Raw genomic sequence first — 25,965 nt, 5'->3', positions numbered from 1 at the left:
CTCCTTTTTAGTAAAATAGGCTATTTAATGAGAAGGATGTAATAAAATAATAATAAAATCATCATTTCTAACACTTCATTTTGAAAGTACTTCATGAGTCTGAAATATCAAAGCATGGTGTATTGCTATTTTAAATACATGGATATAAAATATGCAAAATATTTTTTAAGATAAGATAAGATAAACTTTATTAATCCCCGAAGGGAAATTCAGGTAGTCTTGTAGATAAGTAAGAAAGAACGTAGTAAGAGTAGTAAAAAGTAGTGAGAGTAGTAGAAATTAGAGAGAGTAGTAAAGTAGTGACGTAGTAAAGTAATGAGAGTAGTGATTAGTCATCTGCCATTGGCTAAGGTGTTGTAGAGCCTGATGGCAGTGGGGATGAAGGATCTCCTGTATCGTTCAGTCCTGCAGCGCAGTGAGGTGAGTCGTCCACTGCAGCTGCTTCTCTGGTCCATCAGGGTGTTGTGTAGGGGATGGTCAGGGTATTCCAGAATGGCCTCTAGCTTTTTCTGTGTGCATCTCTTCACCACGGCCTCCAGTGATTCAAACCTCATTCCAGTCACTGAAGAAGCTTTTTGCACCAGTTTGTCCACCCGCCTTGCATCCTTCTGCTTTATGCTGCCTCCCCAGCAGACTACAGCATAAAACAGCACACTTGCTACTGTAGTTTGGTAAAACATATGTAGCATCTTCCTGCAGATGTTGAAGGACCTAAGCCGTCTTAGGAGGAAAAGCCGTCTCTGCCCTTTTTTATATTGTACATCTGTGTGAAGTGACCAGTCCAACTTATTGTCCAGGTGCACACCTAGATATTTGTAGGCTGGCACCACTTCAATGTCCGCACCATAGATGCTGACTGGATAAGGAGGGGGTTTAGCCCTTTGAAAATCCACTACCATTCCCTTGGTTTTAGAGGTGTTTACTAGGAGGCAGTTTTTGTGACTGCAGTCACTGAAGGATTTTATCAGGGCTCTGTACTCCTCTTCCTGACCATTCCTGATACATGCAACAATCGCAGTATCATCAGAATACTTCTGAATGTGGCAACACTCAGAATTGTAGGTGAAGCCTGCTGTGTACAGTGTGAACAGGAATGGAGCCAAAACAGTCCCCTGTGGAGCCCCTGTGCTGCTTAGAACTTTACCAGAGATGCAGTTCCCCAGCCTGAAAAACTGTGGCCTTTCTGTCAGGTAATCAGTGATCCAGGAAACAAATGAGAGGTCAACCCCCAACCCTTTCAGTTTGTCTCTAAGGATGATTGGTTGGATGGTATTGAATGCACTCGAAAAATCAAATAACATAATCCTCACGTAACCTGCAGGTTCTTCCAAATGAGACAAAACACAGTGACACATGTAGAGGACAGCATCATCCACACCAATGTGCTCTCTGTAAGCAAACTGCACGGGATCCAATGCGTGTTTAACCTCGAGTCTTAGTAGGCGCAGAATCATCCTCTCCAGAGCCTTCATAACGTGGGATGTGAGAGCCACCGACCTATAGTCATTTAGTTCAGCTGGACACTTTACTTTAGGTACTGGAACTTTACAAGATGTTTTCCACAGAGCCGGGACCCTCCCCAACTCAGGTTGAAGATCCTCTGCAGAGGCTCACACAACTGAGCAGCACAGTCCTTAAGCAGTCTAGGACAAACACCATCAGGGCAAGCTGCCTTCCCACGGCATAGTCTTTGTAACTGCAGCCTCACTCCTGTTACTGTGACAGAAGGTGGAGCATGCTCAGGTGAAGGAGCGGGCAAAGCTGCAGGGGTGGAGATGCATACAGGTGTAGGCAAAGGAGTTGAAGTAGATGGAGGAGGAGACATAGAGGAAGAATGAGGGGTTGTGCGTGTACAGGCTGCATTTGTAACAGTGTCAAACCTGTTGAAGAGCTTGTTGAGTTCACTGGCTCTGCCACATCACCCACTGGTGCCTGGTTGTTCTTTTTTTTGTAGCCAGTCAAATTGTTAATTCCCCTCCACACCTCTCTGATGTTATTCTGCTGTAGGTCTTTCTCTATTTTGTTTTTGTAGTCCTCCTTAGCCTGCTTCACTTTCCTCTTCAGCTCATATTGGACATGTTTGAGCCTTTCTTTGTCTCCATCTTTAAACCTTTTTTCCACCTTTTTCTGGTTAAGGATAGCCTTGATGTCACCAGTGATCCAGGGTTTGTTATTTGGGAAACATTGCACAGACTTTGTAGGTATAATAGTGTCTCTACAGAAGTTGATGTAATCAGTGAAGCAGCCAACCTGTCTGTCAATGTCCATGCTGTTTGCTTCTACTCAATACATTCCAGTCTGTACATTCAGATACAAAATCAGGAACACAAAATAAAATTTACTGTGTTTTATTGTGATAAAAAAGCAAAAATATACTAGAAAACATTACATAAGTAAAACAAAGGATATCTCTGCAAGGTTCTTATAAAAATGTTTGACATGTTCAGCTGGAGGGGACGTTATTGTAAAGCTCTTAAGAACCATAATGCATCGTGTCATACGTCCTGCTGCCATCTAGTGACTAAAGTCAAGTATTAAAGGCATATCATTTCATGCCTTGAATAATCATTTCTCTCATATGATCCAGTCATTATCTTCTTTCCAGAGCCTTGCCTCAACTGAATATCTTTTATGCCATTCATAGGAAAATAGAAATAGAAATCATGATATGTAAAGCTGGAGTGGGCTTTTTGCCTTGGCATAGTTCTTCTTGCAGCGTTCGCTGCGCGCCTCTAGAAGCGTAGGGGCCTGAGACAGGAGCGGGATTGAGTGTAAAAAGAAGTATGTTTTTTTTTTTAAATCTTCGCAAGTATGAATTACTTCCACAAATTCACAGATTAATGGTATTAAAATGGCCTCATAAGTCTGCACCACAGAGAGGGTCAACATAGTCAGTATAAAACAAAGAATATGCAGTGATTCTTTTTAAACAATGGAAAGAAACACACAAAATGTAAACAAATAACAGGAATAATATAAATATTTTAGGGAAAATTATGTTCTGGGTGGGAACTTTTCTTTCTCCTCTTGTGTGCAGTATTGAACTCTGTCCAGATTTTCATGATCCAAAAAGTACACACAACGACAAAACCTGAAAAAGAATGCTGCTGATGAGTATAATGAAATAAAAACTTCATGATGTACAATGCTGGCAAATGTCTGGATTTCTCCAAACAAGTAGTACTTTTTTCATCATTGATCAGTTTCTGCAAAGATGGGTTAAAATGAAAAATAGTTGGTTCCTATTATAAACAGATAATCCAAGAGCACTAATCATACACTGCCAAATCAGTAGTGCAATGATTAGTAACAATAATGTGATATGGGCCAAGGTTCACTGAACTTGGATAGTACTCAACTAAACTGACTAGTACTAACTAAATTGACTGGTTAGTGCATTTGTAGCAGTTCCACTGCTGTTGAATTCAGTTTTACTCGGAGGTGGCCATTACTGGAAACAGCACAGATTATGTACTTTGGATTTGGATCTCATCATGTTCTGTCTTCCCACAGTATATTGTCCAGCACTAAATTAACATCTATAGTGTTTAGATAAGTCCAGAGAGACACAAATGATGATGGAACTTTATATCATTACTCATTCATTTACTTGTTCACTTACTCATTCACTTCATTATTACTCATTTCAGTTTTTTGTTCCTCTGTATTTGTGCCAACAAATGCATCAAACCCAATACATTTTGAAGAGCTTCTTAAGCATAGTAGACAACCAGCGTACTTAGCGTAAGCATACCTAGTAGCTAAAATGACCTAGCTAACTTAGTTGTCTAAGTTGGTTGAAAGTGGTTATCTTCTTGGCCCATTCACTACCACCCTCCTTTTTCGCTGCTGATTTTGAAATCCTGATTTTTTTTTTTTCCAGGACATTTTCTTGTAAAGTGGCGACTCAGCTGGACTCAATCACACAAATCATGGGCAGTGGACTAAACTAGATTTACATATGTATATACAGTCAGGTCCATAAATATTGGGACAGTGACACAGTTTTGGTAATTTTGCCTCTGTACACCACCACAGTGGATTTGAAATGAAGCAGTCAAGATGTGACTGAAGCGTAGACTTTCAGCTTTAATTCAAGGGGTTTAACAAAAATATTGCATTAACCGTTTAGGAATTACAGCCATTTTTTACAGAGTTCCTCCATTTTCACAGGCTCAAAAGTAATGGGACAAACTAATATAATCATAAATATTAGGATTATTTTTATTACTTGGAGGTAAATACTTTGCAGTCAATGACTACCTGAAGTCTGGACCCCATGGACTTCACCAAATGCTGAGTTTCCTCCCTTGAGATGATTTGCCAGGTCTTTAACTGCAGCCATCTTCAGTTGCTGCTTGTTTGTGGGTCATTCTGCCTTCAGATTTGTCTTCAGTAAATGAAAAGCAGCTCATTTGGGTTGAGGTCAGGTGACTGACTCGGCCATTTAAGAACATTTAATTTCCAAGCTCTTGGGCTGCTTTCACAGTATGTTTTGGGTTGTTATCCATCTGTACTGTGAAGCGCTGTCCTATCAGTTTTGCAGCATTTGACTGAATCTGAGCAGAAAGTATAGCTCTGTACACTTCAGAATTCATCCTGCTACTTCTATCAACAGTCACATTATCAATAAACCCCAGTGACCCAGTTCCATTGGCAGCCAAACATGCCCATGCCATAACACTGCCTCCACATGTTTGACGGATGATGTGGTATGCTTTGGATCATGAGCCCTTCCTTTCCTTCTCCATACTTTTCTCTTCCCATCATTCTGGTACAAGTTAATCTTGCATCAGAACTGGTCAGGCTTTTTTTTAGAGGTTTTTTAGCAAAGTCTAATCTGGCCTTTGTGTTCTTGAGTGTTACCAGCGGTTTGCATCTTGAGGTAAACCGTCTGTATTTACATTCATGAAGGTGGCTCTTGATTGTAGACTTTGACAATGATAGGCCTACCTCCTCAAGAGTGTTCCTGACTTGGCTAGATGTTGTGAAGGGGTTGTTGTTCAGTAAGAAAAGAATTCTGCAATCATCCACTTTAGTTGTTTTCTGCGGTCTCCCAGGCCTTTTGGTGTTGCTGAGCTCGCCAGTGCATTCCTTCTTTTTAAGAATGTACCAAATTGTTGATTTGGCCCTCCTAAAATTTCTGCTATCTCTCTGATAGGTCTGCTTTGGTTTTTCAGCCTAATGATGGCCTCGTTCACTTGCATCAACACCTCTTTGGACGGCATATTGAGAGTTCCCATGAACAGCTACCAAATGCAAATTCAACACTTGGAATCAGCTCCAGACCTTTTATCTCCTTAATTTATCATGATATAAGGAGGAAACAGGCCACAGCTGGCCATGAAACTGCTTATCAGTCAATTGTCCCATTACTTTTGAGCCTGTGAAAATGGAGAGACTCTGTAAAAAATTGCTGTAATTCCTAAACGGTTAATGCAATATTTTTGTTAAACCCCTTGAATTAAAGCTGAAAGTCTATGCTTCAGTAACATCTTGACTGCTTCATTTCAAATCCACTGTGGTGGTGTACAGAGGCAAAATTACCAAAACTGTCACTGTCCAAATACTTATGGACCTGACTGAATATATATACACACATTGTTGTTTGGTTTTTTTTTTTTTTTTTGGGGGGGGGGGGGGGGGGGGGGGGGGGTCTATTGGTTGGGAAACTGAAACCTATTTCATCAATATTGCATGATTTTGTAGTTTTGTTATAATTATGTTTCAGTTAGTATTGTTTAGCTTATTGTGTAGACAGTTTAGTCACAACAAGTCTGTAGGTTTTTTTTTTAATGGGCTTCTATAATTGCCACCTTTCACCCCACTAGTGATGTCCTTTAAAGAAGACATACTCATTCACAAATAATAAGCTTTGTTAAATGTTCCTATGCTCGTAAAGAAACGGTTCATCTGGGGTTCTTTGGATTGTTAGATGTTCTTTACTCCCTAAAGGTCTTCTACTTGGAACCATCTCTGATTGGAAAAAAGCATCTGATGTATGCTTTTAGTGTTCCTCAGAGGGACAAGCCAAAAACCCTCCAGAGTGTCTTCCACAAAGGTTGGTTTGGGTGAACAGCTGTCTCTCTCTCTCTATCTGTGTGTGTGTGTGTGTCTCTCTCTCACTCTGTGTATGTGTTTGTGTGTGTGTGTCTCTCTCTCTCTCTCTCTCTCTCACTCTGTGTGTGTGTGTGTGTGTCTCTCTCTCTCTCTCTCACACACACACACACACACACACACACTAGCAACAACAGCAGCAGTGGGCTGTTAGTTAGTAAACTGCGGCGGTGGTTAATGATGGAGATCAGCAGCTATTTCCTGAAACTCACACAGTTTAACTTGGAAGCATTTCGCTTCTATCATGTCTTGGCAGTCGTGTTCATAATCTACATTTCAGCGGTACTGATTAAATGGTCGATAAAGAGAAAGCGGTGGATGCGAGCTTTAGAGCAGTTTCCTGGACCTCCTGGTCACTGGCTTCTCGGACACGTTACAGAGGTAGGAGTGAAGATAAAGTGCTTCCATTCCCACTCAAATGTTTCACTTCTGCTGATAAAATACATTTAATGACAGTTTGGCACACAGAGTACAGCTTAAACCACTATTAATAATATGTCCAGATTCAGACATGCGCCTGATAATATAGCCGTGGACTACAGGATATGTAGACTCACTGTATATAATATAGAATATTACACATTCTTTCACTTCAGCTGAATAGTTTACAAACATAAAAACCACACAGTGGCCTATAAACCAGTATTACAGAACTTAATCCCTCACCTACTGCTCTTGTCTCAGGGCTACAAATCCAACCCTTTGTCTATTCAGGTTATTGACTTACATTTAGTCTAAATGATTGTGCTGTCACAGAAACACATTGTGTCATAAACTGAATCCTAGGCTTTGGCATTGTTATACATGCCATACTGCAGATTTATGAATATACTAGGACACTGGGAATAAGTTGCAGTGCATACATTCTTAGAAAGAAATCTAGTGCACTAGACTATTCTTCTGTTTGTCGCTCTTTAAGAAAAAATCCTTAAAGGGTCTATGAAGAAGTCTATGTACAAGAATGTTGCATTTAATAGAAGGTTCCAAGTAGATCCCCCAAATCCTTTTTTATTTATCAGAGGATAGGTAGACGCTGTGCTTTAGTTTTCTTGCTATCGATATCTGTTCAAGGTTGACTGTGTTTTGCAGTTTCGGCAAGATGGAACAGATTTACAGAAGATACCCAAATGGGGAGAACAATATCCCTTTGCTTTCCCAATGCAGTTTAGACCAGATAGTATACATCTGTTTGTCCATCATCCAACCTATGTCAAGCCCCTTCTGGCATCAACAGGTGAAAATCTTGTTTGCATATAATTATAACAAGCTATACATGTTTTAACAGTTAGTTCCATTCAACTAATTTGATTGGACAAGCTGTGTTCAATGAGTGCTGATATTTAGTATAAAAGCACTCGGAGATTTCACTGTTTGTATCACTCCACTTGTCTGTGTTCACAATCTAAAATTCAAATTCAAGCAATAGTTCGTTACATTCAGACCATTACCACACTTACTATAGGCTGTACATCAGTCTGTGTGTTGGCATGGCAACATACGCAACGCTTTATCCAGCTAAGCTATTCTTATAATTAGAGAACTGCAAGAAAAGCAATATCACACTGACGATCATGCTGTTATACGGAATATCTGCAGCTGAATCACAGCCATGCCCGTATTCAGTATAACAGTACTCTTGCTTGTGCGATATTGCTTAATTAAATTATTATCTATGGTCATTTGATTGACTTCATGTATTCATTCTGTTTTGCTTTTTTGTTTCACAGGACCAAAGGACGACTTTGCATATAGATTTCTCATCCCTTGGATAGGTGATGTTGTACAAGAGATTTACATTTATATCTACAAACTAAATGTAGCGGATTTCACTCAGTGCCACAGAACCACAGACTCCAGGCTCTTTGGTGGACTGTGTCTGCAGTTTATTAAAACACAGGACAAGGGACGCTCACACACACCCTCAGATCAACGGTCTGTCAGCTGACTCTCTCTAGTCACATGCCGAACTGATTTTTGTGTCTCACTTAACATATCTCACAAAGATGCATTTATACACGTCAACATTAAACTGGGTCTCAAATATGGCTAAATACATACAATTTATGGTCAAAATAAAAACTACACACATTTGATGCACGTTTGTTACACAGACTAACACTTTCACAGAGTCAATCCACCAAAATTATATATATAAAACTTATATTAACCGGGAAAACTCTAAATTGGCGCGCAGGCGGCAACATCAAACACACACTGTTCACTAATATATCTCTAAATATCCGCTTTGCTATTAACTGAAAAGTACATATTTGAACTTATTCCAGCTTTATAACACTTCTGTAATCAATATTGAGTCATATTTTCACTCATTGTAACACATTTTTACTCGATATCACAGAGAGATGCAAAAAAATATACCTGACTCTCTCTAGTCACATGCCGAACTGAGAGCCTGATGCAACTGGGTGACTAGGAATGACGTCACACAGATGTCAAACTTAAACTACATATTTTTTTTCTGTATCATGTAAAGAAAATAAAGAATCAGCATGATATATAAACATTACAAAATTAATTCCAGCGAACCCTTACAAAATGAAATAAAACTAAAGTTTGCTGGAATAGCCATACAAAAGTCACAACACTACACTCTCCCCTCCTAAATTTCAGCAAACTTTAAGGCTATAGAGGTGACATAATTTCCTTAAAAAGGAGGACGCCCAGACTTCAGTCATTCAAGTGAATAGCAAAAGACCTTGCTTGGAAGAAATATGCCCTTAGACATATAACCATCCATCCCCCAATAAAGTACTTCTGAAACCGCTTAAAGTTTCCTCTGCTTACAGTCTTTTGACAGGCTTTTGACAGGCTTTACTAATCTGCCTGACCTGGTTCTCACAATTCCTTCATTTGGCTTCAGGACAGTGTCTGGTACAGTTACTTTTGTCGGGGACAGTTTTGGTGTGATTCTGGTTTTACGACTTGGGACTTGCAACCTGGAACAACTATCTGATCGCTCAAATCTATCTTCGCTTTGCATGGCAACAAGTTCTGCTTGAACACTATGATTGCTGATGGACTCTCCTAACATTTCTTCATCATCTATACCCATTCCAGCTGGGTCTGACTTGGAAGCACTGCTCCGATCACCTGTACTCTGATCAGTTAGACTGACATCATCCATATCACAACTGTAAGGAATTTAGCTCACTTAGATGTTGTCTTAGTTTAATCTTTCATTTATTATGGGAGTAAAGGTCATTAATGCAACAGCAATATTGATTATCTTGGGGAAATTCTATCAGAATTAATTTACGCCATTAACTGCTCATTTCGTCCACCAAAATGTATAGTGAGGCGTAACTTACCAACTCTGGTAAGTTATCACTACCGTGGCTACCGGGAGTAATACTTCCTCAGATGATGACCTTTCTAGAGCAGGGTACTAAGATCAGGCACCTTAGGAACTTAGATGGTGAGCAAGAAAACACAGCACATCACCCTGAACATTGATGAGACTTTATTACACTAAATTACTACACACATAGACTACTACATACAACTAACACACACACAGACATACACACTCATACACGTAGGAATATGGCATGAGTAGAACCAGTGATAACAATCAGAAGGTTCAGTTCTTAGACAAAAGTATGAGAAGTCACTAGACCCTGATCTGAGTGAACCATCAGTGTGTCGGCATTAACTTGTGAATTGGTTAGAGAACTCTTAGTGTTACTGCACCAGCTTAATGAAGTTGGGCGGTATCAATACTTACTTTGCTTGGGTGGTGAATGGAAGTAGTGGCTGGTGGTCAGCAGGTTCTAGTCGGACTGGAGTTGGAGGATCTTGGAGAAGCTGCTGATCGTTGCCGGAGAGGGAGGATGGAGTCTGGGAGGTTGGGCGAAGGGTCGAGTCAGGCGATGTTCAGCAAGGAAAGCCTTGGGGTCTTCTGGTGCAAGGTCTCTTCCCGTTCCAGCTCTGTTCCGGTTCCAGCTCCACTGAGGGGTAATTTACACCCTTTTATTGGGGTGTTCCTGAATTCTGATGACCATTAGCATCCCCTAATGTTTGACTATCAGTCATTTAACCTAGATGGGCTGGAGCCATCTTAGGCCTGTTTGTTGTAAAGGAATGTCTTTGTCCTGTGTGTGGTTGGAGAGACAGTCAATTTCTTCAGTTTGATAATCTTGGAGTTCCTACACAGCCATCACTGTAACGTTCACTGTGGTTGTATTACGGATCATATTACCAGGTGTGCGATTGAATCTTTCTGTTTGCCCATTACCCATCGGGTGGTAGGGCGTAATATGGGACTTACGGACACCAGACACCAGCAGTAACTAAGCAATCAATTTGCTTTCAAAATTGGTTCCTTTGTCCGAATGTATTCTCTGTGGAAAACCATATATACAAAAAAACTGATTCCACAGCTTCTGAGCCACCACTTTGGCTGTTTGATTTGGGCATGGGAACACATGGGCTAACTCTGAAAAATGGTCTGTTATTACAAGAACATCAATATTTTCCCCATGTTTGCCTTATGCAGACCAGAAATCGATACATACAAGTTCTAGTGGTGCACTTGTTTTGATGGATTCTAGCGGTGCTCTGGCCTCAGGTTCCTGGGTCTTTCCAACCACACAGCGTTTGCAGTGCGAAACATATCTTTTGACATCTGTGTCCATGCCAGACCAGAAAAACCTCTCGAGCACCAAGTGAAGAGTCCCCTTTGCCCTACTTTACTGGCATCATCATGAGTTCCTTTCAGAGCGCAGCTCTCAGCGAATGAGGAAGCACAAGCTGATACCTGGTATCCTTGGATCTGCGGTACAGAACACTGCCTTTGACTTCTAGCTTTTCCCAGTGTTTCAGCAGTCTCACATACTGGTGCTGTCTCGTTATCCCTCTCTCTTCATGATGGTCTCTTTCTCCTGTCAACAAAGAATACTACATGTGCAATAGTAGGATCTGCTCTTTGTTTCATCTGTATTTCCCCTATTGAAAAGACTTTAAAGTGTAAAACTCTAATCTATGAGCTGGGTAACAGGACTGAGCCCTTGACAGGGACTTGCTCGCAAAGTCTGGTCTTGGCTTTTTCTCCCCCTCTGGTGTCTGACTAAGAACTGCACCTAATCCATCCATCGATGCGTCAGTGGACAAGAGGAAGGGTTTCTTAAAGTCTGGGTGAGCCAAAACAACAGTGTTAACAAGTGCATGTTTGATCTTTTCCACAGCTGGGTCACACTCTGAAGTCCAGTCCTCAGGGCTTAAACGCTTGGGTTTGACAGCACTGGGGCCAACTTTTCCACCTTTTCTCCTAATCCTTTGTTCTGCAGTCAGTTTATATAGTGGTTTGGCTAACACTGAAAAACTCTCTATGAAATGGGAATAATAGTTTTCCATTCCAAGAAAAGACTTGATTTTTCTTGGTGATGGGGTCTTTCCATCTTCCTCCATCAGATCCACCACCCTGAACTCACTGATTGCTGACACTTTTGCTGGATCAGCTGTGACACCATTCTCTGATACAATATGTCCCAGAAACTTAACAGCCTTCCTCAAAAAGTAACATTTCTTTTGGGACAGTTTGAAGTTGTGATCTCTAAGCTGAGAAAATACCATCTCAAGGCGGTCGAGTGCCTCCTTCTCAGTCTTTTCAAACATCAGTAAATCATCCAGATAACAAAGGAGGGATACGTAGTTCTGGTCTCCAAAGATTGCAGTCATCATCCGAGAGATGCTGGGCTGTTGCATAAGCCCTGATCCATCCTATTATATTCATAGAGTCCCACTGGAGTGGGACATGCTGTATATTTACTATCCACCTCACGGATTGGGATATTATAGAACCCTGATGTTAAATCCATGGTTACTGAAATAATAGTTTCCACCCAAGGACGCAAGAGCATCAGCTTGATGGGGCAGTGTGTATGTGTCTTTCTCGGTCCTTTGGTTGAGCCACCTGAAGTCTGTGCACACTCGCAATTCTCCAGAGGGCTTCCAGACTAGGACTAAAGGTGAGGCCCACTCACTGTTAGACTTCCGGATGATACCTCCATTTCATCCAGTGTCTGTCTCAATTTCTGGTAGTGAGACGGCGGGACCCTTCTATAAGGTAGATGGAAAAGTCTTTCATCCTTTAGGTGTATCCTATGGACAATGTTCTTAACCTCTCCACAATCTAGCTTATCACGAGAGAAAGTGCTCTCATATCGCACGATAAGATCTGACAGTTGTTTTTTCCAGAAGTCACTGACTTCACAAGAGTCAGTATCAATCTCAGTCAGTCCCAACTGTCTCAACTTAACTGTGTGGTCTGTTTGAAATATTTCACTTCCTTTGTGAGCATTCTGAAGGACCCCTCTCGATTCATGATTCATGCCCTCTGTTAACTCTATCTCTTCGAGAGCAAGACACGGATACACAGATCGAGAAGCTGAAGGCTCTACCATTACAGTACTCCCAACAGACAGAGGGACCTCTTCCTTCAACCTTCCCCAGACCAGATGCTCATGTTGTGGCTCCAGCGTCACACATTGTCTCAACAATACAGTGCCAACTCTCTTTGGCATCTTATCTCCTTGCCAACGGTCAACATTAGAAAGCAGACTGAGAAGGTGGTTATGATTGCCTTCCTTGACAGATTGAGAAATACTCTCCCAATACCAGCTCATTTTCTTGGCTTGCTTTGTCACACTCAAAACATTAGAGCCTACAATCATATCATCATCTTGGCCTCGAACAACTAAAAAAATTGACTGTCATTTTCCATCCAAGCAGGTGCATTTTGGCTTTGCCTGCTTGCCTCCACATCCAGTGAGTCCTTTTTTGAGGGGTTTACTCACATTATCACAGATGATATTGTGGTCCTGAAGTATACGCTCAGCTGATTCACTCAGGTACAGGTTACAGATCCACTGTCTATAAGGGCTAAGAGTTCTTCTTGTCCCTCAACTAATGCTGGAGCTCGGAAAAGATCATCCACATCATTAATTTTCTTATAAATCAGTTCTTGAGGGAAACGTGAACAACTATTCTCACAGGTACTCGCTTCAATTTCACTGCTAGCTTTTTGAGTCAGACTGTCAACTATCTTGAATTGAACATTAACTGAATTCTCCAGGGGCTTTAGTTGGCTGGTGCCCACACTGTTGCCCTTACAGTGTGGGCTTTCTAGTTTAAAGGACACTCAGATTCAGGGGACCCTCTGGTTGCTTCTTGTTTCAATGGCTTTCGGTTGGGGCATTCAAAGCCTCTGTGCCCAGTCTTGCAACATCTGAAACACAGTCCCTCTTTAAAGCAGTGTGTCTTTGTTGTGTGATCACAAGCCTTACAAACCCTACAGAAATCAGAATGTACACTCGCCTCTCCATACGAAGATTTCGCTTGCTCTGTTTTCGGATCTTGTCCCTTCTGCGAGATGAGGATCTGCTCTAGAAGAGACACTGCTCTACCAAGGAGAGCAGGATCAAGACCACTGGGCTGACTACTGTTGGGAACCTGCTGCTGTGTCATACACAAGGCAACAGGAGGCTTTTCGTCAACCTTCTGCACACTTCTTTCCACATTGGCTGATTGCTTATCTCTGTGATGACTATCAGTGCTTGTACCTCACTAGCAGTACAGGTCTCCAGTGGTTTACCCAGAAGGGCCGCATACAAGGTAGGCTCTGGACAGTGCCTAACAAACATCATTGTTACTTCATGACCAGCCTCTTCGACTCTTTTTCCTTGTCTCTTTAACCACTCATCTGCAAGGTCTACAGCCTTATTAAGTCTGATCCAATAATCTAAGCCACTCTCTGAGCGCCTGGGTAATGTCTCATAAAAGTCACTCAGAGGAGTAGTAGAAGAAACTGCATCCCCAAAATGCTGTCTCAGTATAGAGAAGATAACATGTGGGTCTCTACTCACATTAATCAGGGGATTATTGCGAATGCAGGTCCTTACAACATCTTTAGCACGGCCCATCAGTCTATCAAGAATCTCCTGGCCTTGTTCTGACACATCAAATCCCTTTCTGTTCAGATATGTCTGCATCAGGTCCCCCCATTCACCAATGGTGCATCTGTCTGTTTTGTCACCTCTGAATGTTGGAAGTTCTTTGACATCTTGGTGTCTGATAATTAGGTTGAGATTTGACCAGTCAGGAGGTTGTGCTGAAGAGTGCTGCACATTTGAATTATTTCTCTGGACATTTTTCCCTGCTGATGACAAGCTGGTAGCTATCTGGTTACCTATCTCACTACCTAGCTGCTTCATTAGGTCTGCCATGGTTTGCCACTGATTTGGTTGGTCACCTCCTGCAGCACCATGTCTTTCACTATGAGAGGCTGGTGAATCACATCTTGACCTAACCTGACCTTACTGATTTGCATTTTTGCTGAACGGTGAGTCTAATGGGGTAGATATATCATGCTCTAACATACTATTCAACAGAGCCCCCCCCCCACCCCAACCCAGTGGAAACCCTTGGTAAACTTGGACCAACATTCACAGGGGTAACAACATTTTCAACATTTGCATCTGGCAAGGTTTCCTGTAATCTGGTGTGTGTAAAACTGTGATTGTCCATGTCTAAATTTTACTGCTTATCTCCTCTCCATCTTGCTGAAGAAAGTGTCTGCAAAAGTTTCTCCCGGCGATCTGCGACAGCTGAAATCCGGGTCACGGCACCAAATTTGTAGCGGATTTCACTCAGCGCCACAAATGAACCACCGACTCCAGGCTCTTTGGTGGACTGTGTTTGCAGTTTATTAAAACACAGGACAAGGGACGTTCACACACACCCTCAGATCAACGGTCTGTCAGCTGACTCTCTCTAGTCACATGCTGAACTGATTTTTGTGTCTCACTTAATATATCTCACAAAGATGCATTTATACACATCAACATTAAATTTAACAGAAATAAAATAATACAATCCAGCCAATATGTTTCAGTTATGTGATCGTATAGTGTTTTTTTTTTTTTTTTAACATACCTGCAGTTTATTAAAACACAGGACAAGGGACGCTCACACACACCCTCAGATCAACGGTCTGTCAGCTAAGGGATGCATGAGAGAAAAATTAATCCCTGTCCCCCATTAACACAATAACATAATAACTGCAAATATATGGGTCTCAAATATGGCTAAATACATACAATTTATGGTCAGAATAAAAACTACACACATTTGATGCACGTTTGTTACACAGACTAGTCACATGCTGAACTGAGAGCCTGATGCAACTGGGCGACTAGGAATGACGTCACACAGAGGTCAAACTTAAACTACATATTTTTTTTCTGTATCATGTAAAGAAAATAAAGAATCAGCATGATATATATGACATTACAAAATTAATTACTGCGAACCCTTACAAAAATGATGTACAACTAAAGTTTGCTGGAGTAGCCATACAAAACTCACAACACTACATAAATTAATAATGGTGGAAATTGGTGGAGTCTACAGGAGTTACTCAATAATTGGATTACTAGGTAATTCACTGCTAGTAGTGAACAGTGGTGGGTAGAGCACCCATTAACATTGCTGAAGTAAAGTACTGTTACTTTAATACAACGTTGACCCAATGCTAGTGGCGTCATTTGGGATGCCTATGACCGCAAACAAGTCTAGTCCTTCCTGTTATTAATTTGTATGCTTGAATTATCCCTAAAATATACTTCAAAACAGGAAGCTATTGAAGAAAAACTATTTCAGAAATTTGACCTTTCTGTGACCTTGACCCAGTTTGGATCAATTCCAAAAACTAATAAGTTCATTTGCTGGTTACAATGAGAATTCCATATAAATCCTATTCGACCACTCAACCACTTCTTGAGATATCGCATTAATGAGAATCTTGGACAGAGGGACGGATAGACACATGGATGGACCAGTGGCAAAAACTGTAGATAAAAACATACAGAAAATGGGCCTTGAGTTCCTGAACACGAACGTGTAAGTAACATATCTGTATGACAAACAGGAAGGAAACTATTGAAGAAAACCAGTTTCAGACATTTGACTTTGCTGTGACCTTGACTTTGTTTGGATCAATTTAAATCAGTTCATCTGCTGGTTACAACGATAATTCTATATAAATCCTACAAATGTTCAACCACTCGTTCTTGAGATATCGCACTAACATGTATCCAGACGGACGCACAGACAGACAACCTAAAAACGCAATGCCTCCACACCATGGACACATAATATTATAATAGAGCAGTTCTGAAAAGTGGTGTCTGTACTTCAGACAGCTATTCTGTCTCTTCAGGAGAAGGTTTACTTGTTAATGCTGGAGAGAAATGGTTTCGCCACAGACGTCTCCTCACACCAGGCTTCCATTATGATATATTAAAGCCTTATGTGAAGCTAATGGCAGATTCAGCCAACGTGATGCTGGTGAGTTAATCTTTGATTTGATAGCTGTGAGTTAATTTGTGACATGAAATTTAGACTTTTACCTGGTTAATTTGTGCAACCAGTGTGTTTTCTAATAATCATTCTCTCCCAAAGGACAAGTGGGAAGTGTACACAAGAACAGGGCAGACCTTTGAACTTTTTCAGCATGTTAGTCTGATGACATTGGACAGCATAATGAAGTGTGCATTTAGCTGCCAAAGCAACTGTCAGACAGAGAGGTGGGTTAAATGCAGAAAACCTGGCTGAGCATACCTTATATGAATGTAAGTCAAGTAGTAATAATCACACCAGTCTCCTTTCAACAGGTCCAACCCATACATAAAGGCAGTGTATGAACTGTGCAACCTGGTGAACGTACGGTTTCGCGTCTTTCCATATCACAATGACATCATCTTTCACTTGAGTCCACATGGCTACATATTCAGAAAAGCATGCAAGATTGCACACACCCATACAGGTATATGTGAATGCAATTGTTCAGACTGTTGGAGGCCGCTGTCAATGTAACCTATTAAAATCTGGCCTTTTGTCTTTGCAGATGAAGTCATACGACAGAGAAGAGAAGCTTTAAGTGAGAAGAAGAAACACGATGAGGCTCAGGAGAAGAGATATTTAGATTTTCTGGATATTCTTCTATGTGCTCGTGTATGTTATTACCACTGCCTTCTTTTTCTCTTTTATTATCACTGATGAATAAGCCATACTGTGTGCTACAAAAGTTACTTGGCTACATTCAACACGGGGGTGTTGACTGCTGTTCTGTTTTGTTGAGCCAGTGACTGACTCTGAAAACACAGTAATTCTATAACTGTCACTGAAAGGGATCATGTTCTGGGCCATGTAATGTGACACTCAAGCCTCGTACTCATTCACACACATACTGCTATAGATATTCTCCAATGGTTAGGAGTGGGCCACTGTTTAGAGCCAAAGCGATTTCTTGCCTCTACTCCTTCTAAAATATTTGGATCGATTAACAAATTTGTAGCTTGAGCTTAGGAGTTTTCAAGCAGGGTACTGTTTTATGTTGATTACTCTTTATATGGAATATTTAAAAATTTACTCATTTTACTCTCAGTGTCAGTTGTTCATAGTATAACTGATTTAAATAAGTTAAAGTAAGCGCTTTAACTATACTAAAAACTACTGTCACAGTGAAAGAAGTACTGCAGAAAAATGTTTTACCGTCTGTGTTTAGAAAAGCGCTGGTGTCTTTTGTTGAAAATCATGATTAAATAGAAAAAAAACATACTAGTTTTGGGCCATTTTATCTTAAATATAGTTTTCATGATTTGTAGCAATTCATATATTTATAGTTTATTTATTACTGATTGTAGAGTGTTTCATTAATGTGCCTTATCATGAATACTTCTAATATTTTATATACAAAGCACTTTATGACAATAAGAGTAATAGTAACAACAACAATAGCAACAACAACAACCTGGAGACAAAATGGGGTTTTTCTTGATGTGTAGGATGAGCAGGAGCAGGGCTTGTCAGATGAAGCCATCCAAGCAGAAGTGGACACTTTTATGTTTGAGGGACACGACACTACTGCCAGTGGTATCTCCTGGATCTTCTACAGCATGGCCTGCAATCCTGAGCATCAGCAGAAGTGCAGAGAGGAGATCCAGCAAGTGCTGATGGGAAAGGATACTATCGAGTGGTACAGTCATTATCATTATGATTGTGATGTTCGTAATCAGATAGCCAATTACTATAAGCAAAATGCTTATATTTATAGATTATCTGTTCCTGTTGCCAACTTCATCAGTCCCAGACAGACCACATTCTACTAGATTTCTATTGATGTAGCACCCATTTCTTTTTTTCCTGTGTGTTTATTTGAGTCTCTAACCAACTGTGTGTATTTTAGGGAGGACCTCAGTAAAATACCATACACCACAATGTGCATTAAGGAATCCCTGCGTATGTACCCTCCTGTTCCAGGAATGGGACGGAAGTTGTCCCAGCCAATTACTTTTTTTGATGGAAGAACAGTTCCTGCAGGTACGTTTTCTCTCTTCATGATAGTACGGCCTCCTAGAGCTAAAGTAATTCTAAAACTAGGGAACTGTGGCCTTGTAGACATTTTAACAGATTAGAATGAGTTTGCAAGTGGCTATGATCTAGCGTCATATAATAATATTACTTCAGGATTGTCATTGCTCTACACTCAAAACATAAGGAAGTAAGCATATTGATAATACGTACTGTACACTCACCATCCACTTTAATAGGAACATGTGTATACCTGCTCATTTATGTAGATATCCAATCAACCAATCACATGGCAGCAGCACAAAGCATAAATCATGCAGACACAGGTCAAGAGTATTTCAGAAACTGCTGATCTCCTAGGATTTTTGAGTTAATTCCTGTCAGCTCAGATCAGTCTGGTCATTCTCATTCATCATTCTCATTCATCAACAAGTCGTTTCCACACACAGAACTGTCGCTCACTCAGTGTTTCTTGTTTGTTGCACCATTCTGTTAAACTCTAGAGACTGTTGTGTGTGAAAATCCCAGGAGATCAGCAGTTTCTGAGATACTCAAACCAGCCCATCTGGCACCAACAACCATAACACAGTTACAGTCACAGAGATCACACTTTTTCTTCATTCTGTTGTTTGAGGTGAACATTAACTGAAGCTCTTCACCTGTATCTGTATGACGTATGTATCTGTGTGCTGCTGCCACGCGATTGGCTGATCAGATAACTGCATAAATGCGCAGGTGTACAGCTGTTCCTATTAATTGTACAGTAAGTGTATATTTTCTACAAAGAATCAAATTTTATTTAAAGTAGAAAACGTTACAGTTGCACTTCTGCTGCAATTTAGCCATCATAATTTGTCACTTGTTATTACTGCCTAATTGATCTTGGTCCAGCTCAACAAATTTTATGCTACATTATTACACTGAATGGAGACTTTAATTAAGCAATAAAGGCTCACAGTATCACTCTGTATGACCTTTATCTTAGTGGTAATCTGGTGAAACATTAGCCAAGTTGTTTGTTTTACTGTAACCTGCTGCATACACTATGAGAATAGCATAAAAACAGTTATAAAGACATAATCCCAGAGAATGTACTAGCTGAACCATAATTTTTTTTTTCCCCCATAGGTCTGCGTATTAGAATCAGTATTTATGGAATTCATCACAACTCTACAGTTTGGGAGAATCCAATGGTATAAACCCATAGCCTTACTTCTATATCTTTACGTTCAGCTTTTATTGTTAGCTTGTTTTCCCATCTGTAAGCCTAGATAAATTATTTAAGTCATTATTACTTTACCACATAGAATCAAAAGTGTGATATTTTCTGCATATAAAGGGTAACGACTAATTGTATTGTTGTGTTAAGAGTATTGTGTTATTTTTACAGGTTTTTGACCCACTGAGATTTCTGCCAGAGAACACTGCTAAGAGATCACCCCATGCCTTTGTGCCTTTTTCAGCTGGACCAAGGTTTGTATCCACATGATATCGTTGCAAAATAGGCGCTGTTAAAGAGGGAGGAACCACTGATTTAAATTTTATCCACAGAAAGCTATTTACAGTATTTAAATAGGGGAGGATACCAGGAGGATGGCAAAACTGAGTTTTCATTCATGACATGTTGAAAGAGATATACACATTTTGGATTTTTTAATATCTTAAACAATCTACACTGCTTTTCTTTTACCAATTTATTTTAGTTCAGTATGTATAAAGCTTTTGTAAAGTAGTCCTAATAGTCATAGAAGTCCACTTAAAATTGAAAAAGTCTTAAAAATCATTCAAAGCTGGGAGTAAAAATGTGTTATAAAAGTTCTGAGAGCATCTTTTAGTGAGGAGTAGGAGTTAATCATAGGATTAAATCTTAAACAATAAATATAATGTTGAAATATGAAGGCAAAGCACAATAATGATATTAGTATTGAATTGTAGCAATAATAATAATAATAATAATCGTAATTTATCAGTAGTCATGTTTAATAAGGTGAACATATTCATGTGTAATCCAAAAAAAATCCCACATTTAATAAGCTACTTTCTCAATAATAACAGATTTATTGCCACTTCCATCGACATTTGTTGATTACATTCTTTTTATGATATTATCTGCAGGAACTGCATTGGCCAGAACTTTGCTTTGAACGAGATGAAAGTGGTCGTGGCTCTGACGCTGAGGAAGTATGTTCTCATCAAAGATCCAGATCATACTCCAAAGATGATCTCTCGACTAGTGCTCAAATCTCTCAATGGTATACACCTCAAGATCAAATTAGTGGAAAATTGAAAAGATATACAAATAATATAAATACTACTGTTTTAATTGACAATCATGAATTTAATTATATAACTAACTCTTAATATTCTTAAGACTATGTTCAACTCCGCCAACTATATTGCCTATTAGAAATAAACAATGTTCATCAGCTACTAATCAAATCTTTTAATTAAATTACCTAATAAGGAAGATGTATACATAATGATTGTTTACAAATTGTAATGCTATTTTGAAAGCCACAGTACACCAAATTTCTTCATTTATTGTTTATACTTTGTGTGATCTGTATTAACTTGCATTCACTTTTTCTGAACACACCTCATACTTTGTTTTACTATTTGCTTCACTCTGTTAAGGTGTAATCCTGGACATAGTTTAATTAATCGTAGCATCCTTGTGAAACGGACAGTCATTAATAAGATCCGTCCTGTTATGAGATGCTTGTCAGAATTAGCAAAACATGTGGTTTCAAGTATTAGACAGCAGGGTATCATTGTTATTTTTAATACATGGGTGTAAAATGTGCAACATGCTTTGTTTTATGCTGCACATCAGGAAAAATCATGAACACAAGATAAAAATAATTTTAAGGTTTACTGACTGTTTTTGACATACAAAAGCAAAAATATACCAGAAAACATTACATAAGTAAAACAAAGGATATCTCTGCAAGGTTCTTGTAAAAATGTTTTTGACATATTTAGCTGGAGGGACCTTACTGGAAAGCTCTTAAGAACCGAAATGCTTTGTCTCATACGGTCCTTCTGCCATCTAGTGACTAAACTTGAGCATTACAGAGTTTGAATAATCATTTCATATCTCAGACCTTCCAATTGTTTTTACTTTCTAGAGCCTTGCTTCAACGGAATGTCTTTTAATCCACTGATATAAAGAGGAAAATACAAGTAAAAATCACAATCTATCCATAAAATCATGAGTAGCTCCACTGTCCAGAGACTGTCATTGTCCAGGTTAACCAGCAGCTAGAGAAGTAAAGATGGAGTTGGCTTTTTGCCAGGCCATGCCTCCTTGGCATACTTCTTCTTGCGGGGTTCACTGAGCCCCTCTGGAGCATATGGGCCTGAGACAGGAGTGGGATTGAGTGTAACAGGTGGTAGAGGAGGCTCTGGGGCCAAGTCCACCTCTGGAGCAGGGTTTGGTAGAGGGAGTCCACCCAGCATGGTGCCCCCTGCAGCATGAGCCTCATGGCCAGCGGGTGGGAGATCTCCATAGAGCCCGCCTTTCAAGGGGAAACTGTGTACATGATGTGCAACAGTGTCCTCAATCCCTAAAACACTGCCACTCTCCATTTTTTTCTTCTGTTAATGGAGCAAGAGGGAAAAATGAAGTTAGACAGATGCAATGGGTTTCTTTTATAATTAACTTATACCAAAGCATGGCTATGCTTTCTGGACTTTGCGCTTCCAGCTTCTCAGTAACTTTACAATATGTAATGTTTTTCAAAATATAACGATTTTCTCCCTAATTTTTTTTAGTCATGGCCAAATCCCACCCATCATTAACACCCACCCAGCTTTCCCCTTAATCCTCTATTCTTCCGAGGCACATGAAGACAGCATGCTTGAGCTCACAGACACCCGTGATTGGCGTGATTGAATCACTGTGATTGACAGGTGAGAGTATGCCACCCCTCACTCTCCTGGACTCCCAGCCATAGATGACTGTGGCATCATCAGGATTTTTTTGTCTCATAAATTTAATAATGGAAACAGCTGTTTATAGCTGCTATAACATAAATGATAACAGGATCTGACTTGTTTTGCTGAAGTTCCAGAACATGAAATAAGTATAAATGGTTAAAAAAAGTATGCCATATGATAAATTTAAAAATTGTAATCGTTGGCAAATTGCTGTGGTGTAAAAGGAATAAAACACTTCAGGACATGCTGTGATTGGAAAATAATCATCTACAGGTTGATAACAATAATGCTCCTTCACATCAGGCATCACACCATCCTTACATTGACTATTATCCTATTACAGCATGCTCTGTCATGTTTTATTCCTGACATATCATTGAACAAGCCACAACAGGCAAAATACAGAGCCACCTTTACCTTTAAAGGAACAACAGCAGTCTGTACCATGTTTCGGAAGCGTCCAACAGATGGGTCAACATCCTCTGTGGAGGAAAATGAAAAAAAAAAAGTATAAAAGAATGTGGTGATTTTTTAAGCACAGAAAACCAAAGGGTAACATATTTCAAGTAAACAAGTAACAGGAATAATAGGAATACTTAAGGAAAAATTATGCTTGCCTGGATTGATAATCTCCTCTTCTTCATTGAAGCTCACTCTGGAACTTTTCCTTCTCCTCTTGGGCCTTTGGATATCCAGATTTCCCTCCTCTATGGTCAGAGTTGAGATGCGCTTGTTGTGTGCAGTGTTGAACTCAGTCAAGTTCTTCCATGATCCGTGGAAGTACAGAGGACACATGAATATGAAAGAGAATGCTATTGATTACACTGAAATAAAACATCTGAAGACAAACTGTATACCATGCTTTTTAAAAAGGCGGGAAAAAAGACACTTCAGTATACACACCTCCAGCTCAGTCTCCTCCTCAGGAAGACCCAGCAGTCCTTTCAGTTCCTCATCGTCTCCCGCTTTGTCTCCCGCACTCACATTAGCCTGGCTTTGAGGTTTCTCCCGGATGGTGTAGACACGTGTGGAGGCACCAAAAGACATAGTGGAGTCAATAGGAACCTGCTGAGGCTTATGGGGCTCAAGGCGAATGTGTCCAAGAAACGTGCCATGTGCTGTTGGGTGTGTAGACAAAAGACGCATCGTATGTATATTACTACAATTTCATGCCATTTGAAGTCAGGCCATGGTGTCACTACTACTTGCTTCAGTAGCCTGTGAAGACTTACTGCTGTTGAGGTCAATGAGAAAAAGCCTCTTTAGGTGTTTGTGGTAGACAAGTGCAGCATGGACACGAGAACATGACTGATGATCAATGGTGAAGTCACAAAGGTCTGGGTTTCTCCCAAACAAGTAGAACTTTTTTTCATCGATGATCAGTTTCTGCAAAGACACCAAATCTGTAAGTAGCATGTTTTCAAGCATTCACTTTGTGACAAATTAATAAGCTCCACACTAAATGGATGATGCATTAAAACAACCAATATATAGCATGACTACTATCCAATACTGACATCTTCTGTGTAATAGAGCTAACTCTCTGCAACCTTCTGTAAATATTACAAACATGATGGTGGCTTAAATTTTAATATGTCTTATCTGTTCATGTGCATGATCCGTGTCACCATCACTTCAAAGTGCATCAGTGGAATGGATCAGAAAATGAGTTCAATCTGATCCATTCTGGCTTTTTACATCAGCACATCCTTAAACATGACAATGTTCTTGAAAATATCACTGCTTGGCATATTTTGGAATATTACTGATATAGTTTAAACCAGTGGCTCTCCAATTTTTTTCAGTCAGGGACCCCTTTAACTGTAAAGTAAATTTCACAGACTCCTCTGAATATAATCCAACTATTCAAATATTACGCTTATTATTTATATTATTCTGGATATTGTGGATATTTTTCAGAGCCAGAAATCTTTTACTCCTCAAATTTCCAGCATTCAATTTGACATTATTTGTAGGCCTCCTTGCTTTTTCAGTTACTGAGGTTTGGAATAAATTCATTCAATTCAAGTCAAATGGGCTAATAACTGTAAGAACCTAATAATAAATATAATAACTTCGATGTTGGTGGGCTGTGGTTCCCAGCACTTAAACAAAATTTAAATTAAAAAATTTTTTTTTTAAATCACAGACCCCATTTTGAAGATCACTCATTTAAATCAAATAATCAAATACAAATTCGCATGTGTGTGTGTCCCTGAGTAATAACAGCTGAGGTAGTGACTTCCCTCTCAGTGCTTAAATCTCAGGGCGCATGTTTTTATAGCACCATTCTGGACCCGACAGCCACGAAGTGCACCAGCACAAAAACTACTGGGCAGCAGACAGTCAGGTTAGTATCTAGTGCATACATATCAGCTTTATGCTCTGAAGAAATGCAAAATGCACAAATGGTACAGTGAACTCTTTCATAAAAAGGGATGCAGGTACAAATTAAAACTCCATTAAGATAAATAGGATTGCCCACCTCAATCAGTTTGTCTCCTTTTACCACGTCCAAATGCAGCCCTGGTGGAGGTTTACCTGCCCTACACACACACACACACACACAACCGTAAATGATCCTTCTGCAAAGTTTAGCTCCAGTCCTGAACACTGCAAAGGAAATCTGATAAACCTAGATATTAAAAGTGCCCAAGCGTGTAATCAGGAAGTTGTGATATATAGTTAAAGTAAAGCTGTGTTGTTGTTGTTTTCTTTGTGTTGTTGTAATAGCATATATCCAACGTTGCAGCACTGGTGATATATCAATAAAAATTAAACTGTTTGTTTCTGTTGAGCCAGTTTTATACTTTTTTTAAATTAGCTCAACAATCACAGTAACAACCTTGTGTCTTATAAACAGAGCAACATTATCACCGTTAATTAGCGAGCCAGCTAGCCGCTCTGCTAATTAAACAGAAGCTTTCAGAAAACTCATCATGTTTGCAATCTCAAGCATTATTATTAACCACGCATAACAGTTTGTCCCGAGGCTTCTTAATAATACTCAGTGCCTTTAAAATGACTTACGAACTTACACATCTCCCTTGCTAGCTAGCTAACCTTTACTAGCATCATGCTAGCTAGATATGCAAAACACTTCGAGAGCTAACATGCTAAAGTAACCTTTTGACAAAAATAGTAAACAATGAACAACACTGTCAAGGCAGCAAATGAAAATCTTTTCAAAATAATAAGAATAACACTCTTTACCACGAGGGACAATCAAAATTTGGAATGTTTGCTGGTGTATTTTTTGCCATCATTCATTCCTAAAGCTGCATGGCACTATGGGTAGAGGCTCCCACCAGAGCTGCTGCTGCTTCTTCTTCGGTTGAATTCCGAGCGGATTGTTAGCTTGAGCGGCTGTAGCGCCCCCTGACGTGCATTTAGTCTGTGTTTGTGTGTGTGTGTGTGTGTGTGAGAGAGAGAGAGAGAGAGTGTGTGTGTGTGTGTGTGTGTGTGTGTGTGTGTGAGAGAGAGAGAGAGAGAGAGAGAGAGAGAGTGTGTGTGTGTGTA

General features: G+C 39.9%; 2 protein-coding genes and 1 non-coding gene across 4 annotated transcripts; 1 reads left to right on the top strand and 2 right to left on the bottom strand.

Moving 5' to 3' along the window:
* Positions 1 to 6,221: 6,221 nt before the first annotated feature.
* LOC117597545 (cytochrome P450 4A12B-like) lies at positions 6,222 to 21,209 on the top strand. 2 transcript variants are annotated; one of them, XM_053235814.1, is made up of 12 exons: positions 6,222 to 6,498; positions 7,207 to 7,351; positions 7,845 to 7,889; positions 16,355 to 16,482; positions 16,597 to 16,721; positions 16,809 to 16,960; positions 17,042 to 17,148; positions 17,982 to 18,172; positions 18,383 to 18,516; positions 19,636 to 19,700; positions 19,898 to 19,980; positions 20,623 to 21,209. In XM_053235814.1, the coding sequence occupies exons 1-12, from the start codon at positions 6,295 to 6,297 to the stop codon at positions 20,792 to 20,794; spliced, it is 1,551 nt and encodes a 516-aa protein (XP_053091789.1). In that variant the 5' UTR covers positions 6,222 to 6,294; the 3' UTR covers positions 20,795 to 21,209. The 2 variants fall into 2 exon arrangements, with proteins under 2 accessions (XP_053091789.1, XP_053091791.1); XM_053235816.1 differs by lacking the exon at positions 7,207 to 7,351 and having other exon boundaries at positions 6,275 to 6,498.
* Positions 21,210 to 21,360: 151 nt separating this feature from the next.
* Positions 21,361 to 25,831, bottom strand: ppp1r8b (protein phosphatase 1, regulatory subunit 8b). Its single transcript, XM_026926329.3, has 7 exons — positions 25,660 to 25,831; positions 24,932 to 24,992; positions 23,679 to 23,832; positions 23,350 to 23,564; positions 23,064 to 23,208; positions 22,864 to 22,928; positions 21,361 to 22,104 (listed from the first exon to the last, which is right to left on the bottom strand). Exons 1-7 carry the CDS (start codon positions 25,710 to 25,712, stop codon positions 21,769 to 21,771), a joined length of 1,029 nt encoding a protein of 342 aa, XP_026782130.1. The 5' UTR covers positions 25,713 to 25,831; the 3' UTR covers positions 21,361 to 21,768.
* On the bottom strand, positions 24,652 to 24,813 carry LOC113534246 (small Cajal body-specific RNA 1). The gene has a single exon (XR_003403486.1). It is a non-coding gene; the product is annotated as a small Cajal body-specific RNA 1 (non-coding RNA).
* Positions 25,832 to 25,965: the final 134 nt, after the last annotated feature.

The sequence above is a fragment of the Pangasianodon hypophthalmus genome, chromosome 1, assembly GCF_027358585.1.
Source record: "Pangasianodon hypophthalmus isolate fPanHyp1 chromosome 1, fPanHyp1.pri, whole genome shotgun sequence".
Classification (NCBI taxonomy): Eukaryota; Metazoa; Chordata; class Actinopteri; order Siluriformes; family Pangasiidae; genus Pangasianodon; species Pangasianodon hypophthalmus.
The sequence above is the reverse complement of the archived record's forward strand: the minus strand, read 5'-3'. Positions and strand labels throughout refer to the sequence as shown.

Excerpts from the sequence above, each read along its gene's own strand:
- LOC117597545 (XM_053235814.1), top strand. The coding sequence starts at position 6,295 with ATGATGGAGATCAGCAGCTATTTCCTGAAACTCACACAGTTTAACTTG. Across the intron at positions 18,517-19,635 it reads TGGAAGAACAGTTCCTGCAG|GTCTGCGTATTAGAATCAGT; the intron begins GTACGTTTTCTC and ends TTTCCCCCATAG. Across the intron at positions 19,981-20,622 it reads CCTTTTTCAGCTGGACCAAG|GAACTGCATTGGCCAGAACT; the intron begins GTTTGTATCCAC and ends TATTATCTGCAG.
- ppp1r8b (XM_026926329.3), bottom strand. The coding sequence starts at position 25,712 with ATGATGGCAAAAAATACACCAGCAAACATTCCAAATTTTGATTGTCCC. Across the intron at positions 23,565-23,678 it reads TCTCATTGACCTCAACAGCA|CACATGGCACGTTTCTTGGA; the intron begins GTAAGTCTTCAC and ends CACACCCAACAG. Across the intron at positions 22,105-22,863 it reads CTGCTGTTGTTCCTTTAAAG|AAGAAAAAAATGGAGAGTGG; the intron begins GTAAAGGTGGCT and ends CTCCATTAACAG.